Raw genomic sequence first — 27,064 nt, forward strand, 5'->3', positions numbered from 1 at the left:
TTAACTAACTAGTTTTGTTGGATCCAGAGTGTGCTCTGGTTACCGTAGTTTAAACTACAGGTTGCTGAAACAACTGTCAGCTGTTAAGTAAGGAGGCTGAGCAGCCTCAACAGAGCTCCACTGCCCCTCCAGATCGCAAGAAGACCCTTCCTGGAGCCCAAAGAGCACGTCCTCTTTAGGCTGTGGAGAGGGTCTCCTCACAAGCCACTAGGACTCTCCAGGTGCTCTCCACTTATGTGCATTTCACTTATGCGTATAGGGCCCAGAATGTAACCCCCCGTCGCCTGTATATATTCATCCCGTAAACATCTACCCTGGGGTTTTTCTTTCTAGAAATAAAAGTAAGGGTAGAGATGATCTGAGTTTTAATTGTGCAGTTCAGGGAGGACTTTTACTCCTCGTGGGGATGTGGGTGGTGCTGTGATCTAAACCACTGAGCCTCTTGGGCTTGCTGATCAGAAGGTTGGCAGTTTGAATCCATGCGATGGGGTGAGCTCCCATTGCTCTGTCCCAGCTTCTGCCAACCTAGCAGTTTGAAAGCATGCCAGTGCAAGTAGATAAGTAGGTACCACTGCGGCGGTAAGGTAAATGGCGTTTCAGTGCACTCTGGTTTACGTCCCGGCGTTCCGTTGCTCCAGAAGCAGTTTAGTCATGCTGGCCACATGACCCGGAAAGCTGTCTGTGGACAAATGCCAGCTCCCTTGGCCTGAAAGCAAGATGAGTGCTGAACCCCATAGTCGCCTTTGACTGGACTTAACCATCCAGGGGTCCTTTACCTTTTACTCTTCCGCACCTGCTGTTCTACCACTGTATAGCTGTCAAGTTCTCCCTTTTTTAAAGGGAAATTCCCCTATGCTGAACAGGCTTTCTCGCAAGAAAAGGGAAAACATGACAGCTATGCCACTGTAAATTGGCCCCAAATATGTTCTTTCCTGGGGGAACAGGAGCTGTGGGAGTGATTTTCAGTGGGAAAGTAGCTTAGAGATAGATGTTGCAGTTGTGATCCTAGTTGTCTAGTTCTGGACTTATATAAAAGAGGAATGCATACTTATTTATTGACAATCTAAAAAATGTCATGTAGTTCACCTTTCTGTGATTGTGGCATGTGTCTGATACATTCCCTTGCATGTGGTTCCATGTTTAAAATCTTATGATTCATTGCTATGCTTTTCTTACCCTTCGCATCCTTAATATCTCATACTTCTGTTCCTTTAGTTGCTCAAATCACTGTTGTACAAATTAGAATTAGGGTGCTCTGGTCCTGCTTTTGCTTTTTAATTGCTCAAGTTCAGTTTTAAAGCATAATGTATTAGTGGAAGAAATTTCCCCCAGTTCAGTTTTAGCTTCTATTTGTCCTTTTCATTTGTTGGTTTCTATTTTTTTAGCCCCAACTTGCATTTTGCATATAATTTAGATGTAGTGCCCCTTCAAATAGAGCCCAACGGCTTTATTTTTAATTAAATTGAATTTCACAAAGTGGCATCTTATTTTCAGTAGACCAGGAGTCTCCTGGGAACTATTCTTCTGCTTTCACGGACGTGGGTCGATGTGCTCCAAAGGAAAGAAGAGGAACTCCAGAGAGAGAGGTATTTTAAAGAAAATGAATAATTTAAAAGAGTTTGAAGCCAAAAAAGCATTATCTGTAGTTGTCTACTGACATTTATAAAAGTCCACTGTTTATCAATGGTACTTTTTCTTGCCCAGGTGCTACAAAACAGGTAATTTATTTGCCAACACAATGTAACTAGGATGGAAAAAGAAGGAAAGGGAGAAGAAACTGAGATTCTGGTCCCCAGCAGTCTTGATTGTCTCTGAAGGCCTAACTACCTGTAATGTTAAATGCATGAATGCATTTAACATGTCGGGGGAAAGTTATGTCTCCATTGAGGGGGCTCCATTGACAAATGCATATATGTGAGATTGATGATTATTTGTCACTCTCAACAATGGCTGGCATAGCACGCTAGCATTTATGGGGTAAGGCTTGCCCTCAGGTTTCCATTGCACATTTGGTACTCAGAGGTACCAAAAAACTAAACAGGTGCCATACCAAGCCTGCCAAACATCCCAATTTGAGCAGGGTGGCTTAAATTGGGAGCCTTTGGAAGGGAGGTGGGCAAGGGCAGGCAGGTGTGAGAGGCAGACAACGGAGAAAGGATTGGTGGGGTGAGAAAGACTGAAAAGGACTGACACATGGTCCAGATATTGACAATTGGGGGATCTTCTAATCTGGCATATATATAGGCCACAATCATCGGACCCTGGCCTATCTGTGACTCCTGATTCCTTAATACCCTTTAATCATCCTGTTTAAAAAATGTGCATCCTGATTTTCATCCCCCAGATGTTGGAAGGTATGCCATGCAGTTAAAAAGCAATATAAAAGTCTCTTAAATAAGTTAACTGAATAATAGACAGATCATTTATAGCATAAATGCTAATAAGAGACACTGGAGACACTATTATTTTAAAATGTTAGGCCTTTTACTTAAGAGCTTACATAAAAAAGATTTTTAAATGGTTCCCTTCTTTGCAAAGTTTTTGACATAACATTTAAATATTTATATTCATGTATACTCATTTCTTTTCCTCCATTTCAGAGACTGCCAGCTAGAGCAGTATATGATTTTAAAGCTCAAACCCCTAAGTAAGTATTAGTGACTGGTGTTTTGTCTTTAAAATTATTATGTATGCTGGAGCTGTTTGCAGAGGAAACAAAAGCTATATGTAGCACTTTTAATTGATCTAGATGAGTCTGTATATTAGATGTAGTTAAACTATTGTGGGCTAATTGTGGGATATTTAAGCATTCTACAATATGCAAATATTCAGTCATTTAACTTGAAAAGAGTCTCTGCAGTATTTAACTGCAAAATAATGCATAGAATCATTCTCATGAAGTATTCAGCTATATCAAAGGCATAATAAATTTTAGGAAACATAAAATGTTACTGGTTTTTAAAGCTGAAGGATGATATATATTGCTAGTAACTTAAAGTCATTAATTTCAACGGATTTATTCTTAGTTGGATAGCAACTGAAGACTCCCCCATCACAATACAAGAAACAGTTTTAAAGTGAATTATTGGTATTTATGTGTGATACTAAAAGTTCATTTTAGCTCCATTTCCACAATGGGAGCACATGAATGGATGCTGCTAATGTGGATATGCAAATACAGTGGTACCTCGGTCTAAGAACAGTCCTGTTAACGTACTATTCGCTTAACGAACTCCGCAAAACCGGAAGTAGGTGTTCCGGTTAGTGAACTTTGCCCTGGGAGACAAACAAAAGACGAATGGTGGAAGGGCACCGGCGGTGAGAGGGAAAGCGTGCCTCAGTTTAAGAACATTTTGGTTTAATAATGGACTTCAGGAATGAATTAAGTTCGTAGACTGAGGTACCACTGTATGGTGTTTTTTCCTGCTTGCATGTACATTGTAACCAATATTGTTCTTTTTACATTCCTGTTCAGCAAGAGAAATACAAAAAGTGAGGAGGGAACCAGAACAAAAGAATGACTTGTCTTTTCATAATAGAAGGGTATTTCTGTTGCATCAGAAAATTTGTGGTTTTTGTTTGTTTTTTAAAGGCTGTTGTTTTCAATAGCACACTACCAGGATTCAAAGCAGAAAGTTTCCTGTTGAATATTTGTTCAAAACATTTTGAGTTTAGGCCCTCTTAATTATTCAAAACATGAATTGAGTTAACCATAGTTAGGTGTTGTATATACACCATGCAAACCATAATTAAAGCTGTTTCTGTATCTCCTTCCTTGCAAGGGTTGAGCATGTCTTGCTGGTTATTTGCTAAAAATGCCTTGCAAACTAAACCATGTCTGAGAACTTAAAGCAAGTTCTCACAGAAAAAGCATCATAATTGTTTTTAGGTTCGCACTAGGCCAATAACATAGAGTTTATGTGCTCTTGACTCTCCTTCCAAGAACATGTTGTAGTAGTAGTAGTAGTAGTAGTAGTAAACATTCAAATCAGATCTCAATATAAAGATCATTTGAAGTACAGAAAATCCAAACAGCTAGCTTAACATTACTGTTTAAAATATCTGTTTCAGGGAGTTATCATTTAAGAAAGGCGATACTGTCTATATCCTCAGGAAAGTGGATCAAAACTGGTATGAGGGCGAGCACTATGGAAGAGTTGGGATTTTTCCAATTTCTTACGTTGAGGTTTGTGTGTATTGCCACCTTTTTTCCCCCTTCTGTATTAGCTTTACAGAGTACTTGCGCAAACTGAATAGACTGATTTAAACCAACCACCATTTTATTTCCAGAAACTTCTCCCCCCAGAAAAAGCACAGCCAGCAAGGCCACCACCCCCAGCACATGTTGCAGAGATTGGAGAAGCCGTTGCAAAATACAATTTCAATGCAGATACAAATGTGGAACTGTCACTGAGAAAGGTAAGCAATGACTAACAGCTTCTTTGTCAACTAATCATTTAAACTGTATGGTTATTCAGAACTAAAATTACCTGAAGTGATGGAACGCTACGCTGCTGTTTCACACTGTGGCTGGTGAGATTCGTGGCTCCTCTAATGAGAAAACAGGTGAAAAACAAGAGACTGGTCAACTTTTAATAGTACCTAGTGTTTTACACATATTTGAAGTGTTCAAAATAATTCACATACACTGTCTTGCTAATCTCTTTAAAAGGGTCCTATAAGTTAGAGAATATATTGTTTGAAATAAGTGCTGTTGCACTCAGGTTCTTCCTGCTTGGAGACCTTTCATAGGCACCTGGTTGGCCAATATGAGAACAGGACACTGGATTAAGAAGGCCTTTGGCCTTATCCAGCAGGACTCTTCTTATGTTTTTACATGTGTCTCACTTTTCCAGTGTGTTACAGCAACAGTGGAAAATTTAAAATACAATCATATAAACTGAATGAAATAAATAACTAGAATCTGTCTCCATTAATAAGAAAAGTTGCTGTAGAAAGCAACCTTCGGGGAAATCATTTTTAAAATTATCCTTCTGGAATAAAAATCAGGAGGAACAATTCCTCAATTCCACATTTTTCTCATTTTGTGGTTGTGGGCCATTCTGAAAGTACCAAAACCCACCTGGTTGAGGTGAGCTTTGGGGTTGGAGTTTTCAGGCTCGCAACTCTCGCTGTTTGCCACTACACTACCTCTCATGACCTGAAAGATTGGATGGTAATGAACATGTGATGCTTTGTAGAGGATTATTACATCTCAGCTTCCAAGTTTTGCCTTTTAGGGAGACAGAGTAATTCTCCTTAGACGGGTTGATCAAAACTGGTATGAAGGCAAACTACCAGGAACCAACCGACAAGGAATCTTCCCTGTGTCCTATGTGGAAATCATAAAAAAGAATCCCACCAAAGGAGCAGATGTTTCTCCTGTTCCTCCAATACCCCAGAGTTATTCCAGTGACAGAATACATCATTTAAGTTCAACTAAGGTAAGGAGAACTTCGATCTTTTCAAACATGTCTAGAATATTCCTATGTACAGACCTCGAGCTAAATTAACCAGTGGAATCAGTACATATTTATTAAAACGATCAAACACACAGCAAGTATAGCACTACTATACTTACAATACTTTTCTCTATGAAAACACAAATGCATAGTTTTTCGTTTGCAGTACCGTATTTATATCAAAAAAAGTTCTCCCCGTTGTGTTACCTTTATGTTTTAAAAAATGTTTCCTTTTCGTTTTTTAAATATGGTTCTCAGAGTGTGTTAGCACTAACCATATTAGAGCCAATTGAAATCCACTTCGTTTGCTCTTATTTATTGTAAGCTCCTTCCACTTTGTCCAGTTTCTTGCTCCCGTAAATGCAATGTGGATTGGTCAAGTTGAAGGTTCCTCTTTTCACATGTATAAACCTGCAATGGGGAAGAAGTTTGGTTCAGTTTGCAGGTTAAGATGAACTTATTTCTCACTTCCCAAAACAATGCCTAAACTAAAATGAAGCTATCCTTCAAAATTCACACTTCTCTGAATTTTGTCTTCTAGTTTGTCAACCAACTGATGAGTATAAAAATATGTATCTCAGGAGATGTGCGTAGTAATGCATGTATTCTTTAAAATAACATACAGCAGGCAATAATTATACTATTGCTTAGTAGAAGTGGCGGAAACCCACAGGTAGCTTTGTATAGACTGCCTTGGTGCTACAGAGGCATGGGCATCCTTATACAGAACTGTATGGTGCCAGTGCTATGTGCATTTCACTGCCCTTTTTGTTGAGGGACCTGCGTGGGCAGCAGCAACAGTCCATCAGAAATTATTCTGCAGTCCACTGATGGATCACAATCTACATCCTGTCCATCAAGCCTTCATGTTTCTGTCCTTAAATCGTATCTCAAATCTCCAGCTCTTGTAATGCCAGATGTTGAACAAAAGAGGATTAACACTATTATAAACTATTTGAATGTGAGGTGTTACTGTCATTGTGATGTACTATTAATTGCAGTTTCTCTAACACTCATTTTTTTAACATGCTGTTTACGGTGGAACCTCAGGTTGCGGACGTAATCTGTGATGGAGGCACATCCGCAACCTGCAGCGTTCTTAACCTGCAGCACTGCGTCTGCGCACACGCGTGATGCAATTTGGTGCTTCTGCGCGTGCACAAAGCGTGATTTAGCACTTCTGCACATGTGCGAGTGGTGAAACCTGGAAGTAACCCTTTCCAGTACTTCCGGGTTTCCCGTGGTCCGTAACCTGAAAACGCGTAACCTGAAGCGCCTGTAACCCAAGGTACCACTGTACTTATTTTTCCCTATAAATTACCAGTTTAAAGGGCTTTTCTCAACCTCAGACACCTCATTTCCACAATACTGCACTGGTGTGTGAAGAGCTAAAAGGTTGTAGTAAGTAGTCTGCTGAGGCCCCCAGCAATCATCAAGTGGTCCCTAATAATGATAAAATTAAGGACCATTGCTCTAACCCCATCACAGAGAAAATTATGAAACTATTTCCTTTCCTTGCTCACTTGCCCTTTGTCAGAAGAGCACAGAGAAGTGTGCACAGGCCTGCACACACCCTCCCATATATAGATCCAAATGGCCTACTTGTCCCCACAACCATACATACCAACTGGTCCAAGCATTCATAGCCTGTATTTGCAATCATGGAAAGAGAAGAGTAGGCCTATGGGATCTATATATGCCTGGTGCCCATACTGGCTGGGTCTTTTTCATTGAGAAAAAGAGAATAAAGAGCTCTGCCAAGCCTCCTGCTCAAGGGTCGCTGCAGGAGTGTTCCTCAGAGTGGCATCCTGACACTGTGTCATCCAAGATGTGGCAGCAGGGTTGAAAAGAATGGCAGTTGGCTACCAGCTATCGCAAGGAGCCCTGTCTCTCTCTTGCTGTGCAGAGGGAGAGGGGGGGGAAGGCTAATGTGAAGTAAATAAAACCCTAGAGAGCTGCTGCCTATCAGTACAGAAAATACCACGCTAGATAGTCTGATGCTGTATAAGGTGCCTCCCTTTACCCCTAGAGTTTATTTCAGTCATTCCAAAAATTATCTTAAAAGTTTTTCTTTTCTTTTCAAATGAAGGTTTAATTTTGAGTTGTAATAACAAAAACTACATTTTCAGTATTTACTGAAGCAATGGATATCTACCGATGCAATATACGTATGAATCCCAACACTTCCCGTTCTTACAAAAAGGACCTTTATTTTGCCAGAAGGAAACTTCAATCAATATTTAATTTTACAATATGATTCAGCCAATAAGGATATTCAAAATATATGGCTGTGTGTGTTTACAATGATTGTCTATGATGTGCAATAAGTAGCATCGGAATGCTGTATACTTTCAAAAGACATGTAATTATACATCAAATGTGGTATGCAGTTGTATTTAAAATGTTTATGCAAAGTTTCCATGTCAGGATGAATTTTTTTAATGCTTGCACAACCTGAGATTGTCCAGTTGGTGTTAACATTCACTAGTATTTAATAGTACCCCAATCTGAGCTGCATTTTTATTTTTTAGACCGCACCACTCTGCTCTAAAAATAAGAATAGCCATGGTTTGGGGAATTCTGGCAATAACATTTGGGCCATTAGTCATAGGCTTACTAAAGGACAGTAGAGAGAACATAACTCTCATGGATCAAATTCACTTCATGAACTCGGTGATTCAGATCTGTCTTGATGTTTGACATTTAAGCTCTGGGCATGAACCTGATACAGTTTCACTTTTCAGATATGCTTTCTGCTCTTCTGATTCATGTGATAATGATTTCAGACATTTATGCTCAATAAAATAATATCCTATGGCCAGGAGATGTCATAGGGCGTGTGTGTGTGTGTGTGTGTGCGCGCGCACACGCGCACACACACACACACACACACACACACACACACACACACACCTGAGCCCATTGTCTTTTTTTCACTTTGTTTTAATTTCTATGCTTTCCCTTATTTCTCAAGTTGGATTCCAAAGCATCATCCCCTCCTCTCAGGTACCGACCCTCTCCTTGTCCAGATTCTAATAAAGTGAATCTTCAGGCTGTCACCGATGAATGGTTGTCACTGACTCTTGCCGCCTCACCTTCAAGCACACCTTCCCCAACTCCTCCACCTTTTCCCAAACTCTTTCTTTCTGATTTAGAGGAACTTGGCACTCTAGCTTTGACAGGTCCGCAGAGCGTGCTGGGGCATTCAGATAATATCACTCCTCAAGTAAAGCATGGCCATTTTGTTCCAATTACCTCACCAAAGGCTTCCCACTCCTTCCCTGAATCTCCATCTTCACCTCAGCCATTTTCTTCATCTGCCTGTAAATCACCTCCTCCAGCAACCTGGTTTCATGACGTGCGTAACCCTGTTACCAATAGTGTAAATCTGAGCGAAAGTAAATGTAGCAATTTCAAAGAGCTGAGAGGAAGCCCCACCACCAAGGAAAGGAAAAATTTCTCACAAACAACTCTGGAAGTTCAAGGAATAGCACGTCCTGCTCTTGTTCTCTCCAAAGAAGACCCATTATTCAGAACCCTGACAGAGACTGACGAACCAGAAGAAGAAATCTGTGAAGAGCTGCTAGCAATAATCCAAGGGGGCCGGTCAAAATGTAAAGATTCAGGTTTCTACAGGCGTGCCCCTGATGTAACAGAACAACTGGCAAGGCTTCATATAGAGGAAGAGCTGAGCCATGACAATTTAGAGTCACTCATATCAGTTAAGAGAGAACCTATGATACCTTGCGAAGGGGACAGTTCACCAGATACTAAAAAAGAGGTATTTAAACTTCTTAAGATAAACTCCTACATTCTCATCATGAATTCAAGTCTTAACTTTCCGTTGTGTGTGTTTCTGCCTGCATGTGCCTTTCTAGTATAAAATGCAATATTATGAGAACAGCAAGCACACGAACGCACAAGCCCTCTCGCCAGTTCTTTCCTTTTGGAGATGGGAAGAAATGTCACATTGTGATTTAGTTTACCCTAACTAAAAAAAGTCTCTCCTTCCTTCCTTCTGGAGCTAGCTGCCATTAGTTGTGGCTGTCATCAGGAATGAAAAACCATTGGTTCCTTTGATGGGCACTAAGTAGTTTGGCACAACTCCTGGTCAAACCAGAAGACATGCCAATGTGATCATACTTTCCTAGGGAGGAAGGAGTGTAAAATCTGTCACCCCCATGCAATTTCCCCAATGCAAATCCTCCACCACCAGACCACAGCGGCCAATTTGCCCCAGAAGGGGAGATGCTATTTGTAGCTATACCATCTTTTCTCCTATGGCAAACAGAAACTTCTGGCTTTTAATAGATAATTAACCCCTCTCCCTCTACACACAACACTAATTCAAGTCGCACCACCATGGGTTGCTATTTATTCAGAGACACACACTTTTAACATGCCATCTAGATTTGTCTCCAAAACTTTACAGTAAGTCATTCAGGAAATGCCCATTTATTTATAGGTCACTCTCTTGTTCAGAAGTGACCAACATGTCCTCCGGATGTGATTGGACTAAAATTCCTGACGGCCTCAGCAAGCATTGCCAGTAGTCAGGTAACAGTAATCCAACAGCATTTGGAAGGTACTGCATTGGCTACCCTGATCTAGTTAACTTGACAATTCCCCATAGGTTTCTGATATAAAGGAAGCATTACCCGGAATACCCATTAAAGTTATTGCTGCTTTATACTGCCTACACATGGTGTGTATAACAGTGAATTCCTTGAAATGTGAGCAAGCCACAAACAACTTCTGCTTACCCCACTACACGAAGGGTGAGGGTAGTCAGTTTACACAATCACTGAGCACAGAGCTTTGCTTGATAACAAAAAGAGAACCATCTAGCTTTAGAAACTGCCAACTGGCAGCGGTTGGGTCTGGCCCCAGCACCATTCTAATTAGTCCCTGGTGGTTCTACTGAATTTTAATCAAGTTGTCATAAAATCTTTCCCACAGTTTTACTCGTAAGAAAAGGGGGGATGATTTTTGACTTGTTAGATTGTTTGCTGTCTAATGTTACATCTCTCTCAAGAATTTGTATGTAGTATCCCAGCTGTGGAACCAGCCATTTATAATGGCCTGCCCAGTGTTTGTTTTCCACCATCACTACTGTGCACACACAGGCAGCAAAAACAGTTGTGGTCCCTGGTCGCTTGCATTCCGCTTGAAGGGTTAGAACTTGCTCCCAATGGTGTTAAAGCCTGAACCTGCATGGAGTGATCAGTTTGCATGACAACCCGAGAGTCGTCCGCAACTGGACCTAATGGTCAGGGGTACCTTTACCTTTACCTAATCCTACTGAACACAGCAAAGGGTGGGAAGGTTGGGGGTGTCTCATTTCCTTTCACTGATGGTGGTGTAGTATTCCTCTCTCTGCTTTATTGCTCCCTTTGTAATTGCTCTTCTGCTCAATTACTGTTGTCTTTCTTTAAATGTTTAAGCCAGCTTCACTTCCCTATGAGACGCAAGCACCTTCCACCTCTCCTTCTTGCCTTGCTTCCAGTCCTCCATTTCACTCAGCATCTTTCTCTGAATGTGTTTCTACATCTTCCAAGCCTGCTGTCACCCACTCACCCCCTCTCCTTTCCAAACTGTCATACAGACAGGAGAAACATTCGCCAAAATTAAAGGTAACAACAATATCTGTTAGAATATGAAATGCTGCATGCCTTCTCAAATGCCTGGCATTGAGGAAGCCTGGAGGTTAACCTAATAATTTAAAATCAGATTTGTTGGTGACTAACATTTAATGACATAAGCATGCAGTCAGATCAAAACGTTGTAACACCAAGTATTTAAATATACGCCATTCACCAAATACTCCAATCTTCAATACACTGGTGCAACTGAGCAAAAGTTTTGTCACTACTGAAATCAGTGCATCAGAATTAGGACATGCCAAACAATATATATATATAAATCAGCAGAGATAAAAAATTTGGCACACAGAATCATTCATAGTCCTTACTTCCTATAATTTTTCTTGTATATGTCTAGAATTTGATTCCTCTTTAATACTACTAAGATATTTGCTATACAAATGTTTATCAGTAAGGACTTCATCCAAAGCCCTTCATCCAATCTGCTGGAAAGTCACTATTGACTTGTATGGTGTGGACTTTTATCTACTCGGCTGGTATAAACATAAATAACTCATTACAATCCTGAACAAGCTACCTAGCATGCATATATATTTCTTACTCTTATAGCAAGCATATTCATTCCTATTCTTGAGAGCCACATTACACTTGGCTGCCTGGCTTCACAGCCAGTTCTAGGAGTACACAAAGCCAGGCTAGAATTGAGACACCAGCACAGCTGGGATCCCCATACACACATGACAAATTACTAGGGAGAACCATGGTCTTGGAAGTCCCGATGGGAATGGACAAGTGGAGACTATCACAGGCACTTCCTCAGATACCTTGCCATTCCTACCAGCAAACAGATAATTAGATGACTCTCTTTTCGATAACACACCTAGTCTCATAGGAAGGGACTCAGGAGGCCCAGGGCTTCTTGCCAGGTTGGTGTTGTGTCTCATCGTGAAGCACCTGGTTAGACTCAGCCTAGGTTGATACCTCTTCCATATTTCTCAATTATAAAGCATGCATAGCAACCCTTCTGAACTCAGACATTTTAGATCAAAAGCTGAACTGTTGTAGCATACCTCACATCTGGAATCACGTGGGGGGAAGGTATAGGCAATCTGAACTGAAATCTCATTATTCCCTTTCATTGAATTATGCTATTCCTATCAACAATGTCAGCCACTCACAGTGGCACAGTCTATTCACAGATATCCAATCCACCATTGCAGGAATTCCTGCAAGATTCCTGCACTGCTTATGCTGCTAAGAATCCAGTTAGCATTTTAGCTTTTTCTATCATTAGCAGGTACTACAACTGAAACAAGAACTAGTGTAATGGCACTGAGTAATACTGTAATAAATCATTGCTTTTTGACTCAAAACAAATCACTTTGTAAGAGTGCTTTTGAACTTTGCAGAAGGAATGTGTGACCCACACTGTCTGCTTCAGTACTTATTGGAATGTGCAAAGGCACTCTTAGAATCCTGCAATTGTGTTTTTTTTCTCCACACCCATCTTCTCAGTCAAGGTTTGGAATCTAATTTAAGGAGGCATCAGCTTCATCTCCCTTTCATATATCACTTCCTCTCTACTTATATTCACTCATGCAAAAGACACATTGAGATGCTTAGAATGCAGGTCAGATTTTCGCAATGAGCTCCTTTTAATCTCTCGAGAGTTATAATGCCTCAGCTACTAATATTTTCCTCCTGGCTGTGAGTGCTGTTTGCTTTTGAGGTTGCTCCATTATTAAACTTGAAAATGTACAGTGCTGCATTTTGTGATAGGATCTTCTGCCCCAGGTGGACTGGTAGGCATTGCAATTTTTAAGTGCTTGAGGACGGGGGTGGGGTGGGGGGAGTGTTGCATTAAGGAAAATGATCATCATAGCTTTGAGACACAGTGGATTAACAGATGTGCATGTCTTTTTGCACAAGGGCATTTTGCAGACTTGAAAGCTGGTTGGTGCAGCTTGCAAGTGAGAATGATATGACAACAATAAAATTGCCCATCTAGACTTTTAGATGAATTGACCTCCGTGTTTATGGTTTTTCCAGGCCAATTTAAAAAGAGAGATATTTGTCATCGGCAAACCTCCTCGTAGCCCTGTTATGACAAGGAGATCTTGCAGCTCGCCAGTCAGAGGGCACAGCTATTTACATAGGGTATGGTACCATATGGCCCTGATATTGCCAGGTTTCCCCTAGCAAAAGGAATTTGGTTTCTTATTGTGAAGTCTGGGGATCACATGCTTACGTAAATTCTAAATGTTGTGTTGCTCTTTAAAATGGAAAAAGCTTGAGTGATAAAAGTGTGGAGGCCACAGGAGGCTGTGCTTGATTTGGACCTTCTGCTGGGAAATTGTAAATTGCAAGTATGTGTGAAATAGCCCTAAAAAGAAGCAGTTTCTCTAACCAATCTGTGTTTAACTCTCCCTTCCTTCTCAAGTAGTTCCTCTCATTTCTAAGTATCTTACTTATGAGACCATTTGCAAAGGCTAAATAAGAAGACCTCATTTGTAATGTCTGTGTTGCTGTTCCTTGTTTCCAAATGCATGATCGCTCGGAGCGGGCAGACACACACACCAAAATATTTTGTTGCTATGGCAACATATGTTACACTCATTTGACGCCATGCTTTTTCATCACACTGCTTCTCTGAGCTGCCATCTGTATCAGCTTTTTCTTGCTTATTCACATTAACCTGCATCCTCTGTACAGTACAATCTTATTATAATTGTCCATGCTCTGTATTTGAAAGTAATGTGTGTGATTTCAGCATTTTATGTACAAACCAAATGTTATACATATTTGAATCTAATTGTTTTTGTATACATTACAAACTTCATTTATCTGAACTACAAGACAAGGTCAGGGATGATCACGTTTGCATTAAGATGTTTATGTTTGAAAAAATGTAAGTGTTCTTCTAGTGTTACGATCATATACAGTTACACGGGAAAACTATTGGATACTTATTTATGAGGCTTAATTGTAAGTAGCAAGGGGCTTTTACCAAGAAAGCTATATTCTTTTCTCATCAACCATTTGTTGACCATATGATCTCGTGTCTTGACTACTTTACTGTACTCTTGATAGACCCATCTTGAAGACTAGTTGGCGTCTATAATTGGTACAAATCATTGCAAGTCCAGTCCTGCAAGCCCAAGGACTACCTTTCTCTCGCATTTAAGAGGGAGTTGGGCTATACTGATCTGAAAAAGTTCAGACTACACTGTTCACTTCATGTCCATCAGTCAGGATCCAAAAAAATCAAACTTTGAGACAGTTACATAAAAACACCCTAATAGCTGTTCTCTTGAACTGTGAACTTCCAAGTCATGAATCTTAAACCATGGATTTCCTTTTATAATTTGAAAACTTCCATCTTTATTTTTTTACACTAAGTCTGCTGGGTATTTATGTATGGTTCAATAAAGGCAGTTTCTTTTATGTTAAAAATATTCAGTTTGTTTTTCAGAACTCTAATTAATGCCAGTCCATGGTGGGAAATGAAAATTGCTTTTCAGCTTTTTATACTGGCATTGGTTACCATTTTTCCCTTTTAAGACTACATGTTGATAATTTATCTGCATTCTTTTAATAATTTGTTTTTTTCTTTTCTCATTCCCTATGGGATAGTTTATTTTTGTTTTTTTAAAAAACCTTCCACAGTCCTCTCAGAACTAGGCAGTATCATTAACAACATAGCATGTGGCAGTTGCCAGTTAGATACAGTATCTGAAAGTACTTTCCCAAGAATGTGGTATTGAGCAATCATAAGGAATGGCTGCTTGTTTGGTCAGTGTTATTCACACTGATTTGCTTTCTGCTTGTCTGAGGCTGCTTGTTTGGATCATAATTGTATATTCATTTGTGCATTTTACAGAACAGCAGTATGTATGCCTCTTAACTGAAAGAGCAAAGAGGATAAAACTTAACAGCTTTCTTTGGCATGGTGATATTTATGCTGATGATAATGAAGGTTGCAAAAGGTGTTAAAGAAATCTCAGCATCTCCTCTATTCTTTTACGCTTTGGGGGTTGGTTTGCTTTGCTTTTAGTTGCTTAATTTATTTGTGAAGCTGACAGCCAGTAAATGAGCCCTACGTCACAAATACCCTACTTGGCTCTATGTGCTTCTGCATTGTGACCTTTAGCTATTTGTTAAACTGTTTTTATATGCAGCCTCAGGACCAGTAATATGGGGAGGATTGTTGTTGTTGTTGTTGTTGTTGTTGTTAAGCACTTGGTAAGCTGTGCATGGTGGTCCTAGGGATGCATATTATATAGGACTGTGGAAAGCTATACCTGGATTTGTAACCATTTATACTCTTATTACATTTCAACTCATTTCATTTCAGCCACAGCGCCCTGTGTTTGCTCATGAAAATATACACAGTGGGGGGGAACCGTAAGTATTTTAATCTACTAAAGTTCTTATCTAAATGACATTGGTAAATTTCTAGTTTGGTTGAGTAGGGAGTATTTGCCATCCCAGAAGCTGTCTACTGAGGCAGCTTGTGTCCCATGGCACAGCAGTGCATGGACAACCTATGTGCAATGATAGGGGGCGGTGTTGGGCTGTCCCTTCAAAACATGCTGCTATCTGCCTGACTCTCACCATTGACTCATAGACCCATGACCCATATTGCCATTCATTAAATACTCCTAAAACTCAAGAGCTCCTGTTCATGCGCAAGAGGCATAACATCAGCAGCATCCCTTTCAAAGTGAGTTGAAGTTGGGTTGTGCACTTTGGTCATGAACATATTGGAGGGCTTTTTCAAAACTCTATGGCAAGGAACATGTTGTTATCTTCAGTCAAAGTGATATTGGGTATTAGGCAGAAGTGGGGTGGTGCAGGCTGAGCACTGCTGCTGGTTACTGAGAGGCAAAGGGATGAAGTACAGGCTGCTCAGTGCAGTGTGAGCGCAATGGCAAAGTCAATCTGCCACTGCATCTACACCACACTGAGCTCCCCCTGTCTCAATAACCAGCAGCAACACCTGGCACTGGGAAGCTAGGTGAGCAATGCAGCACCCCACCGGTACTGTTAGCACGTCTGGAAAAAGTCTCTGAATGAGACCTTGGAAAGCTGCTCTGCCAGTCAGGAGAAACTGTACTGAGTCAGGAGAAACTGTACTGACTAGATGGACCATTGGTCCAGCTAAGTAGAAGGCAACTTCATTTTTTGTGAAAATCTAGACAGACTTCATTTGCACATATCTATGCCAGTGGAAGTTGTGCAAGTTGTGTAGCTGGTGTATTGCATCATTTTATTCAGTTGCAGAAAGCTTTCCTTTTATAGCTCATTTGGAGTGTTAAAATCTGAACATGTTTCATCATTACTGAAAACAACTTCACAGTTGTAGCTGAAATTCAAGCACACACAAGTAAATGTCATGCTAATTAAGTTGTTGCACTGAATATTCTGGCACCTCTTAGTGGTGACAGGCAACTTACAAATTACTGATAGAATTCACTTTTGGCACTTAATGCAATTTTAATCTCAGAAATGAGTTCTATTTCCAATTATGTTGGGAAGAGAATTAGCTTATGAGATTTATACATAAATACCTCCTTTGTTGATGTGTTGGACATAGTACTTAAAGTAGGAAAAAGTCAAGAGTTAGCCTGCAAATGGTGTAAAATGGAAAAGAGAGGGGGAGCTTTTGTAAACCAACTGCTTAGAACCACAAATGGGGAGAGTGCTGTTGCACTCAGATGCTTTTTGCAAGCTTCCTATAGGTTTCTGGTTGACCACTGTGAGAACAGAATGAGCCTTTGTTCTGACTTGGCAGGGCTCCTCTTATATTCTGGAAAGAAGACATGACTGGTTGTTCCTGTTCAACATTCTCACTAGTCAGTCAATTTTTTGTTGCAGATATAATAATTTCTAACAATGAAACATAGGATCTGAACACTCAGTGTATTGGATCTATTTTACTTAGTTGCTGCACAACCCTGTAACTCTGCTTACAGCATAGTAATAACAGCAGACAATAAAAAGAATGCCAATGCACAATCCATCACAGTTAGGCACATTTCAGTCCATTAAAATTTAAATTCTGCAGAATGCCAGGATGGGACAGCCTTGCTAGGGCTCCCTCCTATATACACACACACCTTTATCTTTTAAGGACTGCATGAGCTCTCAATCACTTGTGTGGTGCAGCAAGAGAGGACTTAGTGGACATAGGTCTGGTGATGTCACAGGCACAATCCAATAGGTGCCCTGCCCAGTTCGCATTTCATTTGGCATTGGCAGATTGCTGCGATGAACTAAGAGGGAGGCGGTAGGGAGAACACATTTGTTTTCCCTAAGGAACAAAGTATTACAAGTTTATCTTTAAGAAAATGTAGTATCCACACAATAGACACTATGGCTTGGCCCTAAGGAAGTTAATTTAAGTAAGTTCATGGAAGGAAATGTTCCCTATCCTCACTTTCGCCATGCAGTCAATTATGCCCCCTGAAAGGATGGGCTAGGGCAGGCATCCCCAAACTTCGGCCCTCCAGATGTTTTGGACTACAATTCCCATCTTCCCCGACCACTGGTCCTGTTAGCTAGGGATCATGGGAGTTGTAGGCCAAAACATCTGGAGGGCCGCAGTTTGGGGATGCCTGGGCTAGGGAGTTTCAGGAGTCGGAATCAAGCACAGGTCAACTGCACAGGTCAGTGCAGTTAAGTCTTTATTCAAAGAAACCAAAACAGTGTAGGCCTATTGATCCCAGCAACTCTCTCCTAGGCTTGGGCAATATATCACCCAGGACTGATATGAGGGTAAGACTGTGATGGTGGTTTCACTCAGTGGTATATTGCTAGTGAAACCAGCAGTTCCTGAGTCCCTCTACTGCCAGCACTTTTCTTTAAACTGCTTGGCTGAGGAGCATGTGGCTGCCCTCACCGCAGCCAAGCAGTTTTATGGAACCCCCAACCTGCCACCAGCTGGCACGAGCCAGTGGTGGGGTGGGGGCTAAACTGCTCCTGCTCCCCAGCTGAGGAAGCCTCCTCCTGCTTGCATACAAGTAGGAGGATTTGGGCTCCCAGGCAAATAAAACCCCATCACTCCAGCATGTGATTGCGCTGGTTGAACGGGGATTTTGCTCAAGGGGTGGGGAGCCTTCGTGCTGCCTGGCTTAGAGGGCCGTGCCAGCAAAGGCAAAGGAAGCCCTGATGACGGAGCCTGTCAGGTTCAGTCGCAGCACTCCTTCCGTCTTTCCAGGCAAGGAAAGGGGCAGGCAAGCAACCTCTTTCTCTGAGGAAAAGGAAGCCGCTTCCCTGCCCCCCTCCCTATTCCTTGCCAGCGAAGCTGAAGGAGCCCTGCAAATGGAGCCTGTCAGGCTGTGTTTGCAGGGCTCACTCCATCTTGAGGAGTGGAGGGCTAGCTCAGCTGGGGGGGGCGGGAGCATTCGTGCCCCCCAGCTGAGCAGCAGGCTGGGGCCAGCTGCATTCACCCCTACCTACAAAGCCCTGGGGTGAAAGCACCTCAGCTCCTGTGCAGTGAGAGCTGAAGTAGTTTCACCCAGGGTCTCACAGGCTGGGGCCAATGCAGCTATTTCAACATAGCAATATATTGCCAAACTGTGATGTTTTGTTGGTGATATACTGCAATGTTGAAAAACCTGATATCGCCCAGCCCTAGTCTTGCCCCAATCAAACAGCTGCGAGGACTGAAGGTCCCCACCTTCCCACCATTTTCTAAGGCTCCACCTCTGCACGGTCTTCCCCAAGCAGTCACAAACCGTGTCTGCACAAAACCAACCTCTGTTCTTTTCATTTCTCTGCATGTTCTAGGAAACCAGGGGGAGGGGAGCTGATCACAGGAGGAGGGGGGTCTCCCTCAACTCTGCCTCTTGCCCAATCGCCTCTCCAGCCTCAGTCTGAACTTCTCTCTGCCACAGCCTCTTCCTGCTCACTAAACTCTGTTTACTGCTTCAAACACCTCCTCCCGCCCCCAGTCTGCTCCTCCTTCTCCCCCTGACCACTCATTGTTGTCCCACCACCCATCCCCTGGCTCTGGGGGTTCCCCAGGTGGTGCCTCCCACCACTCCTCTGCATCCAGCCAGTCAATGAGAGGGAGCTACTGGGGGTGGGGTGGGAAGTGTCCCTTCCATGAACTTTCTTATATTCAAATCCAAGACTAGTTTTGGATAACTTTTCCTCCTTCGGTAGCCCCCCACACACACACACATATATACACAAACTACTCATCCCACATTGTTCAGGAGAGTCCCCTAATTCTCCAGATAGACTTTGGTGAGTACAGGTAGTTACAGAGATTAAGGGACAGGGAACCTCTGTGACCTTGGTGAAGTTAACTTACCTTAGCATCCAAGCCTCTGTGGAAAGATGTCTAGATTCCCTTGGCAAATTAGTAAACAACTGCCTGGTTATTATATGAAAATACAGTCATCTACAAGAGAACGAAAGAAAGATATGGGGAAATTATCAGAGCTTAACTGTAGCTGATTGACAAGCTAACCAAATAAATACTAAGTTAGAATAAATTGCATTGCTATAGAACATTCAAGTGCTCAAAGTACTCCATATGCATATTGAGTTGTAGTCTCTACAACAACCCTGTAAGCAACCTATTTTTAACTTCAAAGGACTATTTATTTAACAAGCTTTTCCAGCTAAGTAAAAATGAAAGCTGCTCTTTTTTTTTCTTTAAATGCATCCATTTGTCCTGTTTAAGGTTTCAGGTTCTGTATAACTATACTCCTAGGAACGAAGATGAATTGGAGCTCAGAGAGGGAGATGTCATTGATGTGATGGAAAAATGTGATGATGGATGGTTTGTGGGTATGTTAATTTTAAATTTAGTAGTGCTCTAGGATATATGTGGTACCTCAGAGATTGCATAGCTGGATACTCTCAGTACTTTGTGGCTGGCAAATCAGACTTCATCAGATACCTGCAGTGACACTAAACCTGTTAGAATCTTTTCAAAAACCTTTGGTATGAATTGTATCATACTGTTTAGAAAGAATGTGGCAAGCATTAATTCCTTCACACACACACAATGCATATCATCCCCTTACCCAGAGTTCTGCAGATGCTGTAAAGCACGCATGGACCTTGCACAAAGGGCCAGCTCCAAAAAATGTTTTGAGCTTCCCAAATCCCATAACCATTTGTATCCGAGTCACTGATAATGCAGCAGTATGCCAACCAGTGTAGGGTGTTTGGGCTCTTGCATCCCAAACATGAGCTGTTAACTGGCAAGGTATACAGATGACCACTATATGAGACCTGGCCAAGTCAGAGGCGGTGTGTATTCATCTTCCTGCTTCTAACTGGTGGGATTGCTTGAGCACACACCCTTAGAATCCTCTTGCACCATGGACATTGCAATATTCAGAGCTCAGTGGCTCCCTCCATTTATACCTCAGCAAATGCCTGGCAGTGACACATGCTAAGCATTAGTCATAGAAGGCTTTCCCATTAACTCTGATGGAACAAACATTTGAGTAACACTTGTTCTTTGTTAAGAAAGCACTGTCCAACAAAACTGAATATAGGACTTGGGAAGAACCATGGATGATGTCAGAGGTTTATTTTAAGTTTCAACTGCATCCACCTGTACTGCTGAAGAGGCAAGCTGCATTTTAAAAAGGTCTTGCCTCCTCAGCAATGCGAGCTGCTGTAATTAAAACTTCCAAGAGTTCAACGTTTTTCCTGTTTGGTACCTGCAGCTTACGTGTAGAAAACTTTGACCCTCCAGCTGTTGCTAAACTACAGCTCCCATTATCTCTCACCATTAGCCATGCTGGCTGGGGTTGAAGGGAATTGTAGCTCTCAGTGACACCTGGAAGTCTAAAGGTTCCCCAAACCTACCAAAGCTTTATTGAATGACTGTGATATTTAATTCCCTTTTGCTATGCAATGCATTATTCCATGTTTTCCAAATTACATATCACTGAATATACTAATGCTAAAATGAAATGTAACTATCTTCTCTAGAGAGCAATATGTTAATACTACTGTCATGTTTCACTTATTACTTCTACTTTCAGGAACCTCCAGAAGAACAAAATTCTTTGGTACTTTCCCTGGAAACTATGTCAAGAGGCTGTGAAATGTTGCTTATTTTTTTTCCTACTTATTTATGCTGCATTTCTGCAACACATCTGCATATAAAGCTGCTAGAAAACATGCTCCACCAGCCTTCTGTTTTGCTGCTTTGCAATTCCAGGTAGAAGTCATCTAGTTCATCCTCACCATTCCCATCCTCATCCGCCAGCTAGCAGTATTACCGTTAACAGCTACGATGGGATAACTCAGCTTTTATGTAACAAGAGGAATTAGTTCAACATTTAGTGCATCTTTTTCTGTGTGCATTAAATATTTGCCTGCCCCTACCAATCTGAAATATGCCAAGAAGAAAAAGCTTAATGGAAGGTACTTTGTGACACTCCAAGTGGTTATCCATATTATTTGAGGGAAATTGCAGTACTATCTAAGAAAAATGTTTTATCTTCTTTCACCTCATATACAGAACAGGTTGTGGCTTACTACTTTTTAACCATTGTTTTGAGTTTTCACATTCTTTTTAAGCTCAGTAGCATATGTTGCTTTTACGTTGCTGTGTCACTCATTTTTTTAACTCATTTGCAATATAGAATAATCACTCAGACATAGAGCTTCCATGGCCTTGTATGTTGCAACATATGCAGAGTGGTTATAAAATTTTGAGCAAGAATAATTAAAAAGGGGATTTGCTCTTAATAGTTGACATGCCATGACTTCTGGTTGGATCTCAAAGATTTCATGAGGCTTGAGTAAACGGAGGTCAAACATTGGTTAAATCCCCATTTCCCCAGCTAAGAGCAGCTTCATGCATGAAGCTATTTGCAAATACACTAAGCACAACTTGCACTTCCTGCATCTGCACACATTAATGTCCAGAAGGGCATGCAGATGTTCCTAAAGCAGTGTTCTCTCTCCATAGAGAAAATATGTGAGTCGTACATTAATGATGTGCACAAAGACAGGGAGCAGATGAAATGCATCTTCTGTATTTGCATATGTTAATGCACTAAGTCAGGAGAGACGTATGCATGTCTTTGCAAGAAGAAGATGATCTTCCCATTGCAAGTGCAGCATACATCTCTCTCTCTCTCTCTCTACAGGGAAAATGTTCAAAGGCCCCACTTCCAACATCAGTGGTATGGGCAAACTTATCCCAAAGGAATCCATGTTTACTGCTTGATATTAAAGAAGTGTAAAAAAAAATACTGGGAAACAATTAAGCAAACCAATAATGAAATTGTTGATGTTGTCTGCTTCTCTGCTATATCAAAAATACTCTGAGTGCAAAAGAATATCTGAAAGTCTAGTATTCAACATTCATTTTTCTTTCAAAGTTTCTGCAACAAAAAACCCAATATCCAGTGCACAATTTCACTGCAACACCAACTTGGGGGAATTCTGCATAAAGTATCACACAATGCTTTTGTTTTTTCCTACATACTGTATGTATACACATACATTAATAAACCTGAACAATATTTTCTTCCTGGCCCTTCAGCATTAAAAAAAAGAAACAGAAAGGCACAAAAATGAACACAGGTACATGTGGGTGGATGTAATGAAATAGTATCAAATATTTGAATACAGTATTTGTTTTCCTTATGCAAAGAGAGGCATCAATAGTGTATGAGGGAAAACACATGATTTCTCGCATCTATGGCTTTATGTAAGAGTCCAGATTTAGTTTTGCTGGCATCATATAGAAGGCAAAAACAAAACAAATCCCTTTTCTGGGTAAAGGACAGATCTTCTCACAAATATTTGTAGTCTTGTAGCATTTTGTACATATGTTTGGTTTTTTTGTACAGAGCCATTTTATTGTTGGGGGGGGTTGAAGAAGAAAACCTGCCCCCTTCCACTAATAAATATCAACATTTCCTCGTCTTCTTTACCCCCATCCTCCTCCCAATGTATAAGCACATTTGGATAGTGCAATTCTGTAAAATAGCATCTGCTGCAAAAGTTTTATGAAGTATAATATGGTTTTACCAGCCAAATCTTTAAAAAAATGTACATATGTCTTTATTATGGAGAAATGTCAGTAAGACAGACAATAAATCATATTTGTGCAGCATACCTTTATTACTGCAAATTTCATGGCAAAAGCTTTATATTTCAAAGGCTTTCCATTATTAACTAGATGTGCATGCAGCTTTGCTGTGAAATCAATACCATTTATGATGGAAGACTTAAATGTCTGTTGCCTGTGATATTTTAAAAAAAGCACTGTTTCTATTCTCTATCTGATTTTAATAGAACATTTTTCATACCTGGCTTTCAGGTAATTGACTTTGAATTCTTACATGCAAAGGGTCTCTGTGTTTTTCCCTTGAATAGACTTCTAATAAAATTTGCTTGGAGTACACTGGTATACCTTTTTGATTAGTATCCTTACTGGAAAGCATCACACATTTAAATTGAATACTGTATGCTGGAATTAAAATCCTGAACAGCAAGGTTCATTATCCTATAAACAACAGAGGCACCAGAGAAAGCAATGACCCAGTGCCTTTTCTGCTGCTGCTTCTACAACAAATAGGATATCATTTACCCAGTGTGGTTCCTCTTTATCACATAAACAGGACAATGGCCTATATCCACCAACAGTATACAAATAAATATGCCTAACCTGACCCAAAAACCTACCCCACCACACACACATACAAACAAGCCACACTGTAACCAACTGAACGCAACCAACCAAATACTGAACCCTCCAACCTCTCACAATGGCAATATCTAAACAAAGAACCTATCCACGTGTCACAGTAGGTAACAGAATGAAAGAACAACACACCCATTTCCTCTTTCTCCCTTTTTCATTTTCCCCAACTGTATTTTTCTCTGTTTATTTGTCTGTTTTGTAACACAATAAAAACTTTAATTAAAAACTATTTTTAAAAAATAGGATATCATGACCCCAGGCACTGATGTAAACTGGGGAAATAAAGAGTCTGTAAGAATATAGGCTTTATGCTGAAGCTAAGCACAGCACACATGCACAGCTAGCAGGAAAACAGTCACACTTCGTGGCTGATCTGTGTGCTCAGGAAAAACAAAGTACAGTATAATTCTTATACCACACATCAGTCTACAAAGCTCAGAGTATTTTAAATGCAAAGAAAATTACCTCACAGCAAATGTTTCATCCATTTTTATCAGGAATAATCACAGAGAGAAAAATGGGTGGAGATAGTATATGGCATCATTGCGTCATACAAAAGTGTTGAATGGCAGATGCTGATAATAGCCATACTGTATGCAGCAATTGTTTCCCCTCCCTTAAATGTGACTCATCTTCAAGCATGGGGAATAAGAAAGGGAGTAATAATAAACAACAATGTGTTAAGCTGCTCTACAAATACAGTATATTTTCTTGGCATGGAATCCTCGACTCTGAAGCACTGCAGCGGATCTGTGTCCCACATTTTAATATTGGCATGTCCCAACTACCCTGCGTAGAGTTCAAAGGAGCATCATGCATACTTTGCTAAAGGGTTTATTCCTAAAATGAATGACCACTCCATGATAATTAATTTTGTGCACAGAGTGCTACTGTCTGGCTTTTAAAGTGCTAGAAGGTCCCTGTAGAAAGTGGAGCTTTAAGCCAGGCCTGCCCACCTTTCAAAATAGTCCTCCACCACTCTAGCCTCTTCTTAATTCTTTTGCACATTTTCTGACTTGCTAATCTGTTGCAAACAATAGTAGAAGTTAATCGCGTCATTATCGCCTCTTACCTGAGGAGCAAGTAAGGTTTGCCAATTACTCTGATCCATCAGCAGGTTTCCTAATTGTTGCTCCTTTAAAAAAGGTCCTGGAGCTGTGCTCCCCTCCAATCTCCCTCCACTATACCATCTGTGTTAGTAAGAGCATGGTGCTATTAACACCAAAGTTGCAGGTTAAAGTAAAGTGAATAGTTTAAATCCTGGAAATGGCTAAATTCTAAATAAAAAATTTCTTTGGGACTCTTAAGTATGATGGCATACAAGGTACAACATTTGAGATCTTCAAATTAGCTCAGTTGGTTAGAGTGTGGTGCTAATAACACCAAGGGTTTAATCCCCCTACAGAACAGCTGCATTGCAGGGGGCTGGACTAGATGAGCTTTGGGGATCACTTCCAACTCTGTAATTCTATGATTAAATTATTTTACTTGGTTTAAAAATCTAATTTTTATTTGACCCCCTCAGCTTTTGTTACATCCCAAGCACTGCCTGCAAATAAATACACTTTAGTTATTTGGTGGGAAATCAATTATTATGGTGTATTACAATTTAAGCGAGTGTGGAAAGATGTCAAGGCAAGCAAAGCCTGTATCTCAGCAGTGACAATTGAAAAACAATCTATTATTTCACAAAAGAGTGGAGGAAAGTACCAGCTGGAGCATTATGCTGTCCTTGTTTGTATGTTTTATCATTCAATCCACGATCTAAACCCTATCTTACTTTATCTAGAAATAAATTTTAAATTCATGTATTATGCCTACACTCCACACATTTAAAGCACCTCATTTGCCCCGAAGAATCCTCATAAGCTGTAGTTTGCTACAGATACTGTACTGGGAATTGTAGCTCTGTGAGGGGTAAGCTCTAGCTCCCAGGATCCTCTGGGAGAAATGTGTTCAAAAGTTTGCATTGTTCTCTTCTCCACCGGCAATATGCTCCTTACTAACAACTTGTGAGGTAGGTTAAGCATTGGGAAAGTGACTAGTCCAAAGTCAGCCAGTGAATTTCATGACCGTATGAGGAATTTGAACTTCAGTCTACCTAATCACAGTCTAACACACTAACCATTATACTATACTGGCTTCAACAAAGGCAAGGAACTGCAGAGAAATCAGACCAGCCAAGGATACATCAGCAGGCCAAAGAAATTGGAGTAATAACTCCTTATACAGTCATACCTCGGTTTAAGTACGCTTCGGTTTGAGTACTAAGTACTCCGCAGACCCGTCTGGAATGGATTAATCCACTTTCCATTACTTTCATTAGGAAAGTTCACTTCAGGTTAAGTACGCTTCAGGTTAAGTACAGACTTCCAGAATCAATTGTGTACTTAAACCGAGGTACCACTATTCTATATAATCTTTTCTGGCCAAGTTTGTACAGTTATCTCTGCAAATCGGAGACATATCCTTGTTGGCTATAGATTCCTCCAATAACCCTCGACAGCCTGGCAGGTTTGACCTAAAGTAATCCTCTCCATTCACTACACAGAAGTTGGTGGGAAGTTTCTACAGATCTTATATAATGCAGTGGAAATTCTTTAATGCCTGCAATGATTTAACAGGAACATGGGGTGCACATTTAAAAAACAAAATGATCTGTCACCAAACATGAAATAGCACAGAGCTATCTGAAGAAGCATTAAGTAAGCATCTTTCCAACAGGGTTTTAGGTCACTGCTATTTTTACTCCCTTGGAAGAGCTGCAGGTATGTTAGTGGGGTAGCCTTGAAACTGGCAGAGTTGTGACAACGGACAAAATATAAGCATTTAGCTACTGAACTGTCCTTCAGATAATGCCTTATTCTTAAATGTGCAAGGCAAATGTGTTCATTCAGCTATACTGCCGAAAACATCAATTCAAATTCCTTTGTACACTTAAAGCTCATGAAATAATAAGTCTGTTTCAAGTTCCTGCCAAACTTGACAGTCAGCTACATGCATCAGGTTTAAATACATTCAAAGTAACACTAAAATGCTGCAAAGGCTCTCAAAGTGAGAACCAGTTCAAATTTATTCTTGTATTCTTATAATAATATAGCTATAAAACTTGTGACAAGCTCATCATCTAATATGAACCAATTAAATGGACAAAAGGAACTAAGATGCAAAGCACTCCTCTTACAGGGAAGCTCTGTACAATTGCCTTAAGGAAAAGTCACCTCTCCTCAAAATGATAATTTGAGCCAGAAAAAGCCAACCAAAAGAATCAAATCACATATACAGAAAGAAGCTTTTTGATT

At 40.6% G+C, this 27,064-nt stretch overlaps 1 protein-coding gene and 1 long non-coding RNA gene across 58 annotated transcripts in view; one reads left to right on the forward strand and one right to left on the reverse strand.

Moving 5' to 3' along the window:
- The window catches only part of SORBS2 (sorbin and SH3 domain containing 2), a 189,442-nt gene extending 165,974 nt beyond the window's left edge, over positions 1-23,468 (forward strand). For 40 of the 50 annotated variants that reach the window (XM_088660964.1, XM_088660963.1, XM_088661007.1 and 37 more), the window contains 11 exons: positions 1,495-1,586; positions 2,601-2,647; positions 4,072-4,186; positions 4,291-4,419; positions 5,241-5,444; positions 8,437-9,243; positions 10,907-11,095; positions 13,115-13,222; positions 15,420-15,469; positions 19,761-19,867; positions 21,082-23,468. In XM_088660964.1, coding sequence (XP_088517090.1) covers positions 1,495-1,586; positions 2,601-2,647; positions 4,072-4,186; positions 4,291-4,419; positions 5,241-5,444; positions 8,437-9,243; positions 10,907-11,095; positions 13,115-13,222; positions 15,420-15,469; positions 19,761-19,867; positions 21,082-21,143 — 1,910 coding nt within the window. In that variant the 3' untranslated portion in view covers positions 21,144-23,468. The remainder of the gene's footprint in view (positions 1-1,494; positions 1,587-2,600; positions 2,648-4,071; positions 4,187-4,290; positions 4,420-5,240; positions 5,445-8,436; positions 9,244-10,906; positions 11,096-13,114; positions 13,223-15,419; positions 15,470-19,760; positions 19,868-21,081) is intronic. The other 10 variants (XM_088661009.1, XM_088661010.1, XM_088661012.1 and 7 more) reach the window with 3 other exon arrangements.
- Positions 1-27,064, reverse strand: part of LOC148687305 (uncharacterized) — a 116,646-nt gene that overhangs the window by 50,716 nt on the left and 38,866 nt on the right. For all 8 annotated transcript variants that reach the window (XR_015947877.1, XR_015947873.1, XR_015947872.1 and 5 more), the window contains 3 exons: positions 19,386-19,475; positions 5,738-5,873; positions 4,491-4,551 (listed from right to left, as the gene is read on the reverse strand). This is a non-coding gene — a long non-coding RNA (uncharacterized LOC148687305). The remainder of the gene's footprint in view (positions 1-4,490; positions 4,552-5,737; positions 5,874-19,385; positions 19,476-27,064) is intronic.

Source organism: Zootoca vivipara, chromosome Z1, assembly GCF_965207765.1.
Source record: "Zootoca vivipara chromosome Z1, rZooViv2.hap1.1, whole genome shotgun sequence".
NCBI lineage: Eukaryota > Metazoa > Chordata > Lepidosauria > Squamata > Lacertidae > Zootoca > Zootoca vivipara.